General features: G+C 40.5%; 1 protein-coding gene across 1 annotated transcript in view; it reads right to left on the minus strand.

Annotated features, from left to right (window-relative positions):
• The window catches only part of LOC123963773 (gap junction delta-2 protein-like), a 34,090-nt gene extending 17,432 nt beyond the window's left edge, over nucleotides 1–16,658 (minus strand). Inside the window, exons 1-3 of the mRNA XM_046040815.1 lie at nucleotides 16,543–16,658; nucleotides 14,846–14,902; nucleotides 1,455–2,303 (exon numbers count right to left, since the gene is read on the minus strand). Of these exons, the coding sequence (XP_045896771.1) occupies nucleotides 1,455–2,303; nucleotides 14,846–14,902; nucleotides 16,543–16,613 (977 nt within the window). The 5' untranslated portion in view covers nucleotides 16,614–16,658. The remainder of the gene's footprint in view (nucleotides 1–1,454; nucleotides 2,304–14,845; nucleotides 14,903–16,542) is intronic.
• Nucleotides 16,659–17,297: the final 639 nt, after the last annotated feature.

Here is a 17,297-nt window from a genome sequence, read left to right on the forward strand (position 1 = left end):
TCTCTTTATATTTTTCATCTTCATGCATGCTAGTATTACATTTCACAGAGCAGGATGCAAATAAATAAAACAGTCTCTTTTTAAGTTACATGTCATAATCTATCCATTCTATTAATGCTTCAGTAACATGCCTTTTTCACAGTCCATAGGGGAGAAAACACTTTCCGGAACATATAGTCTCCATTAGAGGGTGAAGGCTTAACAAAGAGCACATTAATAATACATATTATTAAAGCTGGCAATCTATGATTAATCTTCAGCACCACCCAAACCAATGTTACCCTGTCCAAGTGAAGCTCATCTATACCGCATAGGGAAAAGGCTAAGTGTATTACATTTCATCTATGTACAGTAACTTTGGAATATGGCACCAGATCTGCTTGTGAAAGCTTGAGGTTACACCTTAAAATATTTCTGACTACAATACTTTTTCCTGTTTATTTAAAAAAAAAAATCTTTATATAACTAGATTCAGCCCCTTAGACAGCGATCACACTTTAGAAGCCCAAGTGGAAACACTAGCACATGTTCCTTGACAGTTTTCAGTGGCTTCTGAGAGTAAACAGCATGCCTTGTAGGCATTGGGAGCATTGTGGTGCGTAGCACAGTGTTGGAAAGTAAATCTAACTCTAATGTTCTATGCACCATGTGTCTCACTTTGAACAAAAGCAATGTCAGTCTGTAGTCTGACTGGCACCTAATGCAACAAAAAAACATAAAGAACAGTGACAATTTTTAGGAAAATGCCTGGACAACAAGTACTGTGTTCCAGTTTATGCTGATAATTTTAGTACATGTTGGTTTTGTCTAAGTTTCTTACAAAAGGTATGTGTTTGTCCACTGAGTGACTTTATTCAAAGATTATGGACAATGAGAAATAACATTATCTTTCTCTCAGTAGCTCAGATTAGCTTAGCATTCAATTTTCTGACTGAAGTCTGAGATTGGCTTTTTTTCCCCATACACATGCGTATGCATGCACACGCTTAAGCTCTTGCATATGCGCATAATTAGAAAATAAGGGGATTATTTCTGACTTACAGCAAAGGCAAATAATGAAGAACTTCAGATAATTCAACCTCAGACTATCTTTACAGTATTTTAATATTAGTAATTGCTCAGTTTCGTCTGTTGGGTTCTTTGAAGGCACCTAGTGTCACCTAGGCAGAGCAGAACTCTCCATCATGTAAGTTTTAGGTGTAAGCATTGTTACAGCAACAAAGCTGCCTTGATAGGAAGGTGATTCTTGTCTCTTGAAGTGTCAAAGATTCTACTTTGTGAATTGATGCTTCATCGTGACTACACAGAGTTTTTCTGTGCTCCTGAATAATAATGCAGTGGTGAGTTTTGTGCCCTAGTGATCGGGGGTCCTGGGCCAGGGAAAAGCTCTTCTCCAAAATCTAAGAGGTCCTCAAGCCCCGGGGCAGAGAAGCCTCTGTCAGACGTAAGCTGACTCACTAGACTGGGTCCTGCCCAGGTTTGGGGTCTGGGACAGGTGTGAAACATCCTTCTTGCGTACTTCACAGATGGACTTCCTTCGGGCCTGCACCCCTTGCATGGCCGTCTTTATCTTCCTCCAGCCGAGGTGGTTGAGCTCAGCCAGGTTGAGCAGCACACATATGCCACTTACTGCAAACATAAAGACCAGAAACACGGTCTTTTCTGTGGGACGTGACACATAACACTCCACCTCCTTCACACATGGGTAGCGATCACACTCAAACATCCCTGGCACATTAAAGCCGTACAGAAAGTACTGGCCAGCCAAGAATCCGATCTCCAGCGCGTTGCGGAACACCACCTGGATGACATAGAAACGGGAGATGCCTTCCTGTCGTCGCACTTTGGAACTCTTGTGTGTTTGAGGGAATCCCCGGGGTCCGTTTGGGATCTCCTTGACCTCCAGGCAGTCATGATCCTCCTTACTGCTGTCAGGGTGCACCAGGATGCCGTTGATGTTGCGCGAGTGAAGCTTGCGAGCATGATGGTCATGATGGCGACCGTGGTGACCGTGACCATGGTGGTCCATGTAAGGATGCAGGAGAGAGTAGCTTCGGTCACGTGCTTTAGCAGACTGGTGAACAGAATATGTGATGAAGCACAGGCTGGGCGTGCACACCAAGATGATCTGAAAGACCCAGTAGCGGATGTGCGAGATGGGGAAGGCCTTGTCATAACAAGCCTGGTTGCAGCCGGGCTGCATGGTGTTACAAATGAACATGATTTGCTCATCTTCATATACCTTCTCCCCCACTATGCCTACTATCAGGATACGGAAAATCACCACCACTGTCAGCAGGATCCTGCAGAGAGAAAGAAGGAGATGGAAAGGGCAGGAATGGGAGGGGGTGAAAGGGAGACAGACAAAGCCAGTTAATGAGGATCAAATGCACAGAGTTTCAGGAAACATCTGAGTATGATTCTAACTGTTTAGAAGTCTTGGTTCAACATAATTTAACTGGTGATTGGATGCTGATTTATGTGTTCACCTGTACCCTAAAATCATTTCAGAGCAATAGAAAGAAAACAGTTTTCAAGCAAGATCCCTTGTCAGACCTAACTATGTGCCTGTGTGTGTGTGTTTGTGTGCACACACATGGGTATGTGCTTGCACATGTCATAACTCAGCTGCTGTGACAAACAACACCGTTGGATGGTGGAGTTGCGCTCTAGATAGCATGAACACATGAGCTCACTAATCATAAGAGACTAAAACAGATGATTTCACATCTTCACTGCTGAGCTGAAACGGAACAGCACGCATATTAGTGTGTGTGACTGTACTTAAATGCTTAAACAGTGCTATCCACTGATATAAGTGTGGTAAAATATATAAGATAATAAGATAATGTTAATATTAATTCCTGCTTTTCATTGTATTCCATCATAAATGTTGCTTCATTAAACTGCTGTACAAATAACCTCAGCGTTAGGTACCATATTACGGGTCAGCCAGCTTCCCAGTTGAGGTGAATTTTTAGGGGGGTGTCTGTTTAAAGAGCTCAGATATCCTCAAATCTGGTAAAATGAAAGAAGCTCCTGTTGCAAGGTTCATGTGAGTGCTGATTATTAACAACTTAGTGCTGAACCACACAGGTGACATGTTTAAAAACTGCGGGGACCTCACATAGAGCATCATTAGTGCACAGCTGCAGTTAGAGAGAGCAATCTAGAGAGCGGTGTGGCTGCTTTTCAAGGTTTCTGTGAGACTGGATTGCTGTACTGTTATCATCTGGTGTCGATCCAGCATGGGCACTGCGGAGGAGGACTGGGGCTTTAAGGCTGCACTGTCAGCCCTTTTTAATGAGCGAGGAAAGTCTGCACATCATGGGGCTCCCTGGTGCCACAATGCAGTGGATGTGCATGCTTCCTGCGTGGAGGAGCCAATTACTTAAAACACACTTGTTTCCAGGCACAAGGGGGCCACCCAGGGCAACTAAAGAGACAGAGATAGATGGGAGCTGGCCCCAGGTGTGTTGGAACAACTGGGGTAAATGGCAGTATGACAATAGCGTTGTAAGGTTATATGATTTCTGATTATTTTCAATATGCACATGAAAAGATGTTCTTTGTTCAATAGTGTGTCTTTTAATGAGGACTCAAAATGCCCACACACGCCTTCCATGGCAAGTCACCATAGCAACCAGCAAATCAGCGAAAGGTGAAGATCTGGACACGATCACAGGGAGAGAAGAAGGGTGTCGACACCGAGATATGGAGGAAAATATATCTTACAATTGTGGGAAACAATGTGAAAAAGTTGTGTGTCCTTGGGAATGAAAAAAGAAATGTCTTTGATCAAGGAGACAGCTCGTGAGAGCAGAGTGGAAGACAGGTGAAGGTAAGTGGTACAGCGTAAAATAGATTTCAAATAGAACAGAGTGCCGCTGCAGGACTGTTCCTGCTCCACCTGCGAGTGCATGCCTGTGTGTTTTTTTTTATTGTGAGAAAGACACGAGGACACAGAGACAAAGAGGGAGAGTCAGCCATGTGTATGACTTGTGCAAAATGGCAAACATGTCGGGCTGTCAGTGCTCAGAGCAGCTGTAGGCGCATACGCTACACTGACTTTCAGTATGTTCAGAAATACAGAGCAAAGCCTCTCCCCACCTCTGGTCTTCCAGAAGTCCCCCCCCCCCCCCCCCCCCCCCCAAAAACTGTTGAGGCAGTTGGCCGCCCACCCTGAGTCTAAGTTCTGCTTGAGGTTTGACAATAGTTGTTTAAATAACATAAATATGAAACTAGCTCATGTTCGGTGTCTGCAGCTCTGGGTGCTGATTTAAAACAATGTAACAGGAGAGAAAACGTCTTACATCTGCATTTACTTTCTGTTTCTATTCAAGGTCTGCTTCTTCTCATGCGAGTGATAATTACTACATTGTAACAGCATTAACTAAATGTCACTAAGTCTGCTTCTATCCACATTTCTGAAAAATGGCACAAGCTCACAGACTGGACAGCTCGTATATGTCCACAGTAACTTTCCTAGTAAAATTTCTCTCAAATGTCTTTTTTATATTTCACACCTAACAGATGGCTTGTCTTTTATTAATTAATGGTGTATGGAATCTCTGCAGAATAATTATGCATAAAACACCTCTGCATAATCAGTTTCTTTACGTCTTAATGGCAGGCTGCACAGTCAGGAGTCCAGGTTCATGCATGTATATTTCTGTCAGTTTTTGATGATTTCTTAAATTGTGGTGATATGGTTTTGGATTGCAGACTTGTCTTGTTTAGTTTCTGTGTGTTGTGCATCTTTGTGTTTTTCTCCGTGTTCTAATGAGCAACTGTTAGATTGCTCTTTAGTGTTTGTTAAACAATTTTCTATATTCCATAAATAAAACCAATCAGTCAACAGCTGACTGGGGACTGAGGATTTTTTGATATACACTACAAAGGATAAACGTATGTCCCTGTATGCCACATACAGTATCTTACAGTTTTCTCAGTTCAGCTTTATTGCTTTATACCTTAACAGTAAGAATTTTCAAACAAAACTTTTCCTAAGTACCGTACTGCAGATATTCAGTCATTCGGTCTATACTTGTTTGTCGGGCAGTTTTATGTCATTAAAGAATTCGAAGACATTGCAAGTATTGAGTGTTGTGCTGTGTGTGGGTGTGTGTGTGTGTGTGTGTGTGTGTGTGTGTGTGTGTGTGTTTGTGTCTGCATGTGTGTATGTACTCTACTGCTGGATAACAGGATAATCAGCACGCGGCAGATTGCTGCATTAGCAGAATGCAGCGGACGAAGGTTATCTGCAAACATCAGTGTTTTAAGCCCTGCAGAGTAAAGAGCCAATACTGTACGTTAGAGCAGATTGGGACAGGACAGCCCGGAGGCCTGAACCTGCAGAATATTCAATAACCCCCATGAATGATGAAAAAGATTTTAGAATTTTTAGTAACTCAAACCCGGGGGCAGAATATCAAAACAGGGCCACTTGCTGAGTGGATTCAAAAAGAAAACATGCAGGCACTACACTGCATTGTCTGCCACACGGTTCCTTTAACCAAAAGTTCCTTACATGGCCAGTAAATTGTCTCCCACATCAGTCACCACTCATCACATTATTTAGCTACCCACCTCCAGGAGGACCTTCCCTTAGTTAAGACTGATCATAACATTTTTGGAGACTTTCAAAATCCGTAACACTGTACTGGCAATTAGTAAGATTTGAAAGAAATTTAATCTGTCTGTATCCCTCACATGTGAAAGTTCTTCTCCAGTTTTCACTTTCTTGTGCTGCATCACTGAAGGCTGGTATTTATATTAAGTGCACTAGGCCAACAAATCTCATAGACATTCTGACATTGATGGGAGGGAAAATGCGAGGAGGAAGTGAAGATAAGGACATGACCCGTCACTGCTGTGAAACTATACAAATTCGTGTAGGCAGCTGATTGACCTGTGAGATTGTGTGTACAGTATAATGGTAGCTGCTCTTCAGCTGGTGTGTCGGCTGGACATGCAGGCTCTGTCTTTCCCAGAGGCTTTCACACACACACACACACACACACACACACACACACACATTCAGTCATACAGCAGCTGCTACCGCCAGCCTCCAGGGACAAGAATTGCCTCCAGCGCAAAAGCAGATGGATTGGGAAACACACACACACACGTACACTTTACTCTCACACATTGTGAATATCAATGACCCTTTACTGTATAAATAAAGTCAAGAGTGACAGACATATAGAGGTGTATACCTGTAAATGTAGGTGCACAGACAGTCTTCTGAAGGACTGGTTAATTTCACTAAAGAAAATATTCTTCCCGCCTGTACGCTCGCAATAATAAGCCCCACTGATTGCTGATGGCAGCACATAATGAATAAAGACCTCACCAGGCGTAGAAATTAGGCAGCTTAATTATCATAGTGCAGACATTTCTTTCCTCCCACCCCTCATCACCTTCTCTCAAACTGTTTTAATAGTTTCAGGTCTTGCCCACGTATCAGGCAGGCGTGGATGACCGCCTGAGGCGCTGATAAGAGTCGGTGTGACGATTACATTAATAAAAGCTAAACTTGTGTGCCTTCAGCTGCAGCGGTTCATTTCCTTCTGGCCTGCTCTGAAAATACATAGATTTTTTTTATTGGAGTGTAAAACTTAAAGGATTTATTAATAGACCTTTCTGATGTATGACATCAAAAATCATAAATGGTATTTATTTCTGGAAATTTCCATTGTGCCACAACACAGTCCACATGTGCAGAAATTTAATTATCTCACTTGCTGATTCACAAACTCTGAAGTAATGGCTCCCAGCTGTTTTTCAGGAAAAAAGGACGGAACAAAGAAAGATATTTGGGGTGCACTCTACAGGTAACTGCCTCACTTCATGAGGCTGAGATGGGCTTTAACACGATTTGGGTTATATTAATACTGTAAGATTAAAATATCAGAAATAGCTTATGCTAAAATCTTCTTTTTTTTCTAAGGCAAAACACAACTTTTCTATTAACTCATTGCACAGTCTAACCATGCATGGCGATGATGCAGTGTATACCAGATGCAGCATTCCTCCATCCCATTTGTCTTTATGCCATCTGAAATTACCCTTTCATCTAAAAATGATCCCTTCATCTCAAGTCTAGCTAAGGGAGGCAAACATTATGCAGAAGTATGTCTCTCTAAAATACCTTGAAAGTTAAAATCCATCAAATGAATGGATCAGCATTTTCCTAACCAGCACATTTTGCTGATTGCATCAATATGCGATTTTCAGAATATTTCATAAATCACATTGCAGCTATTTGGAGCACTGACAGGTTCTACATGATCAACACAAATATAAAAACAAAAGCAGAGGATGGTTTTAATTCAGCGTTAAATACAAAGTATCCAACAAAATGTACATGTTCAAAAGATTCTTCATAGACACAATGTGCCATATAATTATCTGTTAAATCTGAAATTATCAATACTTATAGATGGGCTTTTGATAGAGGAATCAGCCTCAACCCAATTATTTTTTCAGCAGGAGATAAAGCAGACTAGGCCCATTTTCATTCAGCCCCCTCATTTTATGTCTGAAACTCATTCTTGCTCACTGCATAACCTTTGGGTGAAAAACAAATCTTCAGGTTTGAACAAATATGTTTCCCCGCATGCAGCCCTTAAAAAAAAGTGCCAGGTGGACGTATTACTCCTCAGTCATAATGGTCACTGACTTGGCTGACTAGGCATTGCAAATAGCTTGTGTATAACAGAGTCAAAGACGAAAGACTCGAAGATGTAGAAAGAAATCTGACCTGATGTGAACATAAAAAGTTTATCTTTGCTTTTGTCCTGAATGACTCTTCTCACAAAATCATCATAATGCGTTGTGTTTCCAACATGCCAACTGTCAATTAAGATACTTTTTAAATTATTCTGAAACTACTGAATAAGCAGTGATTAAAGAAAGATGTCACTTTCTGTCTCTGGTCTCTGGCAGGTTGTGTTCGGATACATATAAAAATCTGAAAATATAGGTGATTTCACACTATCTGTTTTATTAAATTAGATTATTTCTACTGAAAATAAGAAAAAAGTAATTAATGTAAACAATTAATGAAGTACACCTTTGCTACAGAATCCATGGCAACCATAATGTCACATTTCAGTGTTTTCATTTCACAACTGAAAAGTACCATTTACCAGCAGTTCAGTTGCACAATTTTTCAGACAATATTAATGCTCTGAAGAATGTTTATCTTCACTTTTACATAATGACATTTTAACTAAACGTAGTATACTGGTGGAAGCACACCTTACTGTTAAAAAGTGTCTGTAAAGGTCACTTAATTCAAAAGTTTCTGTGCAAAATGTCTGTGCTGTTATAGTGGAGCCCCTACTTGAGGTCAGTAAAAAGAACCTTTCTGTATACAAAAACAGAAAGGTCTTCTCTGTGGGTTCGTCTCTACCAGGTAACTCCTTTAAAATGACGCATGCTTTGTTGATTTCTGCACATGGGTGTCATTCACACTGGGGACGCTGGGCACATGTCCCCACCACTTTTTGAAATAGCTGATTTTGTCCTCATCACTTTTTAAAAGTATAATTTGTTAAAAATGTTCTGAAAAATAGCTTGCAACGATAAATGTTAACTAACAAATGAAAATGCTATGAGAATTTGCACAATAAGAAAACATGCAATGCAATTAAAACAAATGTGCATTGTCCAAAAAAGTAACTTAAGCTAAAAAGAAAACAAGCTAGAGATTTCTGCATTATATTCCATTATATATTTAGATTTTGAATTGTCTTCTCCCACCTGGATTGTTTTTCCCTTTAAATAAATAAATGCATTTCCATAAATTGCTGCACAAAAAGTCTCCAGAATATAGGGAATTATGTGATTAATGCTCAAAATTTTCTGATCCCCAATCATATATTCCAGCACTGAATATTTCTTCAAAATAATGTTAAAATTTCTTCTCGTCTTGCTCTCGTGACCACAATATCTTCACGTGTCGTGAGTTAAGTGTAATGTCACACCCCCAATCTGAGCCATTATATCCCCACCGTTTTTCAACACAAAGTGACGCCGTTGTTTCTGCAGCTTTAAAACGTATTATTTTTACTACATGACCTACAGTTGCTGTCATCAGGTTTAAGGTGTGTTGTTGCTGTCATAACATCCAGGGATTCATCCTGATTTTTTTCTTCTTCTCTTCAGCAACTTACATTGCTACACCCTATGTAATAGCTTACTGTAGTCATGTACTATCATTATCAAGATAACTCAATGTAAGTTGTCAGGGAAAATAATTCCTTCCCAAAGAATACGGAGTCAAATAGATGTGTTGAATCATTTCTTTATGTAACATGGCCACGGAGAGTTACTCTCCCATACTCAGCATTTCCTCTCCTTAGGTACAGAACAAGTACAAAGCAAACAACAGCCAGCATGGTAGATGAAGGATAAACAAATGGTATAAGTATAAGCATACACTCAAAAACTCTTCCTGAGCTAAGAAAGGAAATGCAAATGTGTGTGGCATCAGATGTTTCTCTGTCTTTTGATTGGTCTATGTTAAAAGACCTACACGCCAGCAGACGTTTATTGTAAATCAGACAACCTTTTGCTTAGGAATAAAAACCCTGTGACCAATACTAATTTCTCACAAGTTAATTACAGTGAAATCCTAAAAATCAGCAACTGTATTTCTCACAAAGTCAAAATGCACTCTGAACATTAACAAATGCTATGGCATTTTACAATATGTTTTCATATCCACTTTTATTTAGTCTTAATTAAATAAAAGTCTATATTAGTCAGTGCATTTGAATCTCCGATACAGGGATTGGTGTTCATTGGACTAGATTAATTATTTTCCCAGTGCAACAAACCCAAGGATAATCAAAATCTTTGACTATATTATATCTTAACCACTTAATAACTCCAAATGCAGACTGGTTAAAGATAAGATAAGTGAACCTAATTAAGGAATTCTAACACACGTGGGAAAATCCCTGAAATAAAGAACATTTAGGCTGTGTATAAGGAAACATTACCCACCCAGTGAAGCTCATACACACATTATCAATGTGCTGCTAAAATGAATAATAGCCTGCACTGCATTAAAGCTGAGCTCAGCTTTACTGGTAGAATCCCCTGTCGAACAGTATAATCAATAGCATTCAACATCAGGGATTGCTGCACAAATAAATTAATGACAGAAAAATTGTTTAATTTGAAAGACAGTCCCAGTCCTCACCACAGGATGATGGATTACCCACCCTGTCAAACACTGAAATATTGCTTCCATTGTTTTGCTTTGCAATACAATCTTTCCAGACAGTATAGATTTCATCCAGGAAGCTGATTATTAATGATACATGAAAAACACTCTGCTTCACTATTAGACAGGATGATGCCCTCAATTAAAGCAGAGCATAACCACGTCTTAAATTATTTTGGGAAAAGTAGGATGCCCCTCTCAAAGTAAGGTACCTCCTTCTGCTGGATATCTTGACCTATTTAGGCGTGAAGAGTGGAGAGAGAACACAAATATGTGCACCAAACTTTAGGGCAAAGAGGCAGATGTCTGTATTTTGCTTTTAGAGACTTCAAACAAGGATGTAGATATTTTTGGTTTCATCAAACCTTTTTTTACCATTTAAACAGAGCTACAGAGCAACAAGTTATTTTATGCACCACTTTGTCCTTTACATTAAAAGGCTGGTCTCCCCATACATTTTTAATGAATGACTTGACATAAGATGCAACTTGCAACAAGGGATTATTATTAAGATTTCATGAAGTATCTATAATGTTGAAGCCGGTAGTGATAGATGTTAAATAATAAATAGTTTATCTCTCTTACACAGGAAAAACCTAATGGATATAGAAATTGAATTGTAGCGTACATAGATTAAACATGTACAAAGGGCTCTTCTGCATTGGTGTGTTTGGATAGATGGTCAACACTGATAGTAATTTCTCTCAGGATGGCATCGTCCCATCTTTTACAAGTGCTACAATATCCAGATGAATGTGAAATTAAGAACACAAAGGTGTATTTTTAGAAATCCTCATCAATGCAGAGGACGCATATTGAGTTTATGTGTGTGTGCAGACTGTTTCCTCAGCAGCAGGGTCAGTCAACAGCTCCAGAGGAAGGAGCTCTGACACAGATTCTCAGCGCTGAACCTCTGCAGAGGGAAAACTTCTCTTCCTTCCTCTGTCTCTTACTTCCCCCTCTTCTGTACCCTTTTTGCTCTGCCTCTATGGCTCACATCCTCTCCTCTCAATCTTTCCACCCGGCAATCTTTATTATTTTATCTTCCTTAGATCACTCTAGTCCTCCATTATCTGTGCCTCTTTTTTTCGCTCTACTTGTCTTTGGCACTGACCTCACTACAGCATTGCAGTATAAGGAAAGATTCATCAACACACTTCCTTTCTTTCTTTATACCTGCAAGGTGTATAACTCAAACCCTGGGGCTTCATCCTCTCATGGTAGAACACATCTTTTTTTACAAGACACACAGACACACACACCTGTGGTCTGCAAAACATCTGAGCACCACATGTGAGAGAAAAAAAAGTAGTATGTCATTTTTAATATACCGTATATATCATACATTTTATTGCCCTTAAGTAGACGTATGCATCACAGAGTGATGTTTAAATGTGACAGATTTTTATATACAGTATTTAGGGCAGGCAGGGAAGTTAAAATGAAAATGTACGTAATTTTATCTAAAGAAAATAAACGTGACAGCTCACATGGGAAAACCGACTGTCTATCTGGTCTGGCCTAGCAAATACACATACATGGGATGGCCCTCGATGCAAGACAAATACACTCCACAGTCAATTGTTTACAGTGTTGTGTGGACAAATTTCTGTTTTTGGCAGATCTGCAAAGTATACAAGCAGTTGTCTGTCCCACTGAATTAAACATGTCTTATTTGCATAGGAATATATAATATCAAGGTGTTTAAATGTTGGTTTGATAAGCAAGAATAATAATGGGGATGAAAGAAATGTAAATTAAAAACTAATGTAACATTTTTAATTGTAGAAACAAGAGGTGGCTGTTTGTGCTACGCCAGACATAAGAAAAAATCTCTGTCTGACGGTTTGATTTTAGTTTCAAGCCTGTTGACATTCTTACACATTGCAGAATATATACAGTATATATATTTATATATATATTAATACATATATGTGTGTTAATTAATTATGTGTACAACATTTTGGGACATCTGCAAACATTATCAAGGCTGCTGGTGTTATATATTACACAAATACACCAGTGTATCATCAGCATATTAATGTAAAAACTTTCAAAATTTCTTTTGGTGACAAAAATCAGGTATGTAGAAGTCTATAGAAAGTATGGTAATTTGTAGCTGCTGTGTAGCAATATGTTTCCCTGAATGTCATTTAACACACAGTCTCTGCAAAGAAATATTTGAAGAAAAATTTGCAAGCCCAAAAACCTTTTTACAGTTACATTTTTATAAAATGCACTAAGTACATCTATAGTCCTGGTTGTGTCATCACCTGTTAGCAAGTCACCTCTGCCCATCAAGATCAAATTTTCAGTGGATTTCCTTAATTAACACACTGAGTGAGATACACTGAGGCCATGCTGAACTGTCATTTAATGCTGAAAGCCTCAGAATTGTTATGACTGTCAAACAGTATATTTGGTTTGGGTGAGAGAATGGGGTTAATGCAGCCTTGACAATAATTTATTTTACTGTGTAATCATGATTACAGTCATTGGTTATCCATGCACACACTTCACATTGCCCAGTTAGAAGTCAGGCATATGGAAATCACAATACACAACATTAATATTTGAATGGGTCATAATATGCAAGCCACCTGTGGTTAGTCAGAGGCACAGAAGCAACACTCAATTGTCTGTCTCTTTCAAAGACCATAATTAAGCTAACCTATGCCACTGCGTAGAGTTGGTCTGTTTCTATTTTTAACACTGTTATGTATGCCTAGGCTAATTATCTATACTATGCCAGGGCATAGGTTAGCTTAAAACCTACAATTAAGAAACAGCTTAATTGTAGCTGGATTAGACAGTCTAGACATCCAACAATGCTATCTGACAGTGTCTCATGGTGGTACTACATCGCTCACGTTGCAAGAGAGAGGGTTGATACTGAAACAGATGACATGCAACCGTGTTCCAAAGTTTTGATGCAGGGGAGACTTCAGCCATGGGGAGACATCACTGTTCTGTTCTTTGGAACTGCATCCTTTGAACTGCAAGCGCTCACATGCAAACTCTTTTAAAGAAACTACACACAGGCTGAACATCCTACATGTGATGCCATCTAGCGGTTGCTGCATGCTCCAGCCACACCCTGTGAAGTGCAGGACTTCACAATGCACAACAGTGCAACGCTATATTACAGTTGGTTGTGTTCACAAGTGCAACAGACTACACCTGACCACACCCAACTGTGGGTGTTGGGTGTGGTCAGTGGTGCAACAGACTTGAACCTTTCAACCCGTAGAGGTCAGTGCAACAATTTTGACTCCATATGTTATGTGGAGTTGCTCATTAACAATCTAGGAGGCATCTTTACAGCACAAAACTGTGCCAGTGGTGAACAATTCTCCAACTTGCTGGTACATTCAAAAACATCATTCTGATAATTTAAGTGTCATTAAGTTTCTGACCATGCAGACACATGCTTTGGATTGGGAATCAAGTCGTTATCTTTAGTAGTTTTTGTGTCATTTCTAAGATTGCCTAAGAATGTCTAATGTCTAAAATGCCTGTCTACAACTTGAAAAGCCAAGATCCAGACCACCACTTAATAATAAACTGCTACATCCTAACCCAAAGTCTCTCTGTCCACCAAACTGCTACATCCTAACCCAAAGTCTCTCTTTCCACCAAACTGCATAAGAATTCTACAGTGCATTTTTTTAAATTTCCTGCAAACAAGCTAGCTAACAGGGACAACATTAAATTCGGCTTGAGAGGGTTAAAAAGGAATTTCAGGGATCTACAGCCTAAATACTCACAAACTCCTTAACAAGGTGATTCCAGAAGACAATGTTTCTTGGCTGGCATAGCATAGACAAGCACAGTAGAAGGCGGGAACCTCACTGAAAAGCAGCTAATGTTACAGCTAATGCCCTAGGGTCAACTAGACAGCCTTGTAGGACAAACACAGTCTGAGGGAAGTCAAAACACATAGGGATCATTTACAGAGCATTTCACTGTATTCGGCACAGTAGCACATAGCTGATGTCCTGTGAGATCACACAAACTACTCACTGTACGAGGGAATTTCTTTACTAGTTCATATTATCATTTAACTGTCAAATGTTATGTCATTTTGGAAGTGTTTACACAGCGGGTAGTTAATCTAGTAGATTCTATCACATAAAGAACAAAAACTGGTGCACATAGGACTATTCTAAATTGAGTCAGAGAAAGCACTGCTCATTGTACTAAATGTATTTTAGGTATTCATCAAAGACTTTTCAATGTTCAACCAATGAAGTGCATGATCAACAAATAACTCAAATTAGAGGAAGAGGAAGCCATTACATCATCAGAGTATTCGTTATGACTTTTGAAAGAGGTAGCAGACAAATTGAGAGTTGCTTCTGTGCCTCTGAAAAACTGTAGGTGGCTTACAATTATTGAATCATCCAAAGATTCATGTTCAGCATTCTTTGCACCCTATGCTCACAGGGCATTACTGATTCAACTGCCAGGACTAGATTTTAAAGCTGCATTAAGTAATTTTTGACCACTAGGGGGCGGAAAGACTCCAGAACAAGTTCACAACAGTTAGCAATTAGCTTATGAAGTTGTTATGGCTAACATGTTAGCAAACAGTTGCCTACTTACATATCCAGCAGAAACAGAGCAACACGGACATCCCTTTGGTCTCCTTTTTCTGGCCACCTGTTGAATGTAATTCCAATATTCACTGGCATTTAGCCCTTCTTTGGTCGTCCCGCTCAAGAGAAAAATCTCTTTTTGGTTTACTAAATGTTGAAGTTTCTTCACCAGTTACTTCGGCTGTTTGCCATTTTGCACTGGGCAGTTAGCATACAATTAGCTTGTTTTAGCTTCTGTGTCGGTAGCAGCTGCCCACGGTGATACACAAGCCAACATTGTTTTCGTTCTGTCACTCCGGAAACCAACACAATGAGCTGAAAATGGCTGAAAGCTGTGTAGAGCTTCAAAGTGAGATGTTGATTCTCAGTGGTACTGGCAATACTACCAATCCCATAAGTAGGAGGGAGTCATATGATTAAATGGTACAACATATTGCTTAATGCATCTTTAAATCAAGTCAACATGCTCTACTATATGCAGGTTCTCCATTGTTTCAGATCCCTGATCAAAAGAAGTTTTGGTATAATGCGGCTCACATCATCTCTGTCGCTGATGCAGTTACAATGTGGCTGATTTTGAAGGATAAAGCTACAATGCACAGTCTAGTCAATGAGATAAGACCCAATTTTCTCTCCTTTAACTTGCACACAGAGCAAGACACATATACCCACACACACTCACAAAATCACAAAATAGTTAGGCCATACCCTTGTTGCAGACAACCTGAGGTCTGGGTTAATGAGCACAGCAGTGCAGTCAAATTCTTAAGCTTTGCAACTTTGTTTTTGCTCAAAGGCAATTTTAGATTCACAGATTTCTACATCCAGATTTCATAGGCTAAACCACTTTGATTCTTCACTTTTCCAAATGAGCATCCCAGCGTGACATTTGGATTGTGTTTAATAGGTGGAAAATTCCACTTTTGCATTTAATTAATCACACAGAGATGATGTGGAGCCCATTTTTCACGTAGATTTTACAGCATGTCTCCATGGCATGTCTCCACTGCTAATCAAACTAAAAGCTCATCTGTTCAACCCTCCACCACGAACCATTCTCACGCAAAATATAATAAATTATCTAATCAGACTTCAGATCACTCTGATGCAATACGTTTTTGCAGATAATAACAAAGTGAATGAACTTGTTATTCTTTCATATTCTGTCTCAAGTTCACACAGAGTTCAGAGCCATTTACTCCCCCTTTGATTCTACCTTCCACACCTGCTCGCTCACCATCCTTTCATCTTCTGCACCTCTGCTTTCCTCTCACTCCCACTCCCCTCTCCTCCTATGGTCTGTGGCCAACAGCATCAAACATAATCTATCAATAGCTGGGCTGTTAGGTAGTATCAACACAGGAATCTCTCTGAATTAACCATAATGCCCAGTAAAACCTCCTATTGATTATGTGCAATTAGTTTATCCCTTAACGAATGACGACTGTGGAGGATAAGGGTGAGGAGAGCAGGGAGGAGGGCCGGACGGGGGAGGCAGTGATGACTGTGGGGGACTGTAGAACAGAGAAGAGCACTGGGACAAGCCTGAGGAGGGGGTTTCTGTAGGGATGCCATCAGCTGATACATACAGAATAACATACTGTCTACTGAACATGAAAACACCCAGCTCATCAGTATAAACAAAACCACAGATGCGAAACCAGAAAATAAAACCTTTACTCACAAAATCGATTGGTGTCTTACCTTCCAATCATGGTAGAGTGCTGCTGGACAGCCGCCTCCAGCAGCCTCTCCAAAATGGTCCATTCCCCCATGGTGATGGAAAGGTGGCAGAGCTGTCAAAAGAAACTGGACTTGGGGGGGGGGGGGCTCTTTCTCCAGCAGACTCCTTCTTCTTCTTCTTCTTCTTCTTCTTCTTCTTCTTCTTCTTCTTCTTCCCAGGACCAGCCTGCGCTCTTGTGGAACGCTTGGGCGCTCAGGTGAACACCCAACCCCCGTCCCGCACCAGCTCCCTTTTGACCTCTACTCGTTGACCTGGCCGCTCGGCAGTGCGTCTTTGACTGTGTGTATGAGAGTGAGTGTCTTCTCCTGGGCCCGTCCCGTTGTGCTTCTCCTCCTCTGGTGGAGGAGAGGTGCTGAGCTGATTGCCTCCCCCTCCTCTCTCGCTCAGCCTCTTCCCTTCTCCCCCTCCCTTGCACGGTGATGCTTGTCCTCCCCCTGCCGCACCACTCTGTTCTGCGCTACAGCATACCTTATGCTATAGCTCACTGCATGACAGCCATGATCACCCTCTCTTTTCCATTTGCCTCTCTCCGTCCTCTTGCTCTTTTCTCCTCTTCCTCCTCTGTCCCTGCCTTCGTCCTCCACCCTACCCCCAGGGCATTCCTTGTACTTTACCTGCACTGCCTGCCATCAGTGCTGCTCTGCGCTCGTCCTTGCATTGTATAGGATATTTGCCTTTGCTGCACCCTTGCTACTCTAACCTAAACACACACTGC

Source organism: Micropterus dolomieu, linkage group LG23 (assembly GCF_021292245.1).
Source record: "Micropterus dolomieu isolate WLL.071019.BEF.003 ecotype Adirondacks linkage group LG23, ASM2129224v1, whole genome shotgun sequence".
Classification (NCBI taxonomy): Eukaryota; Metazoa; Chordata; class Actinopteri; order Centrarchiformes; family Centrarchidae; genus Micropterus; species Micropterus dolomieu.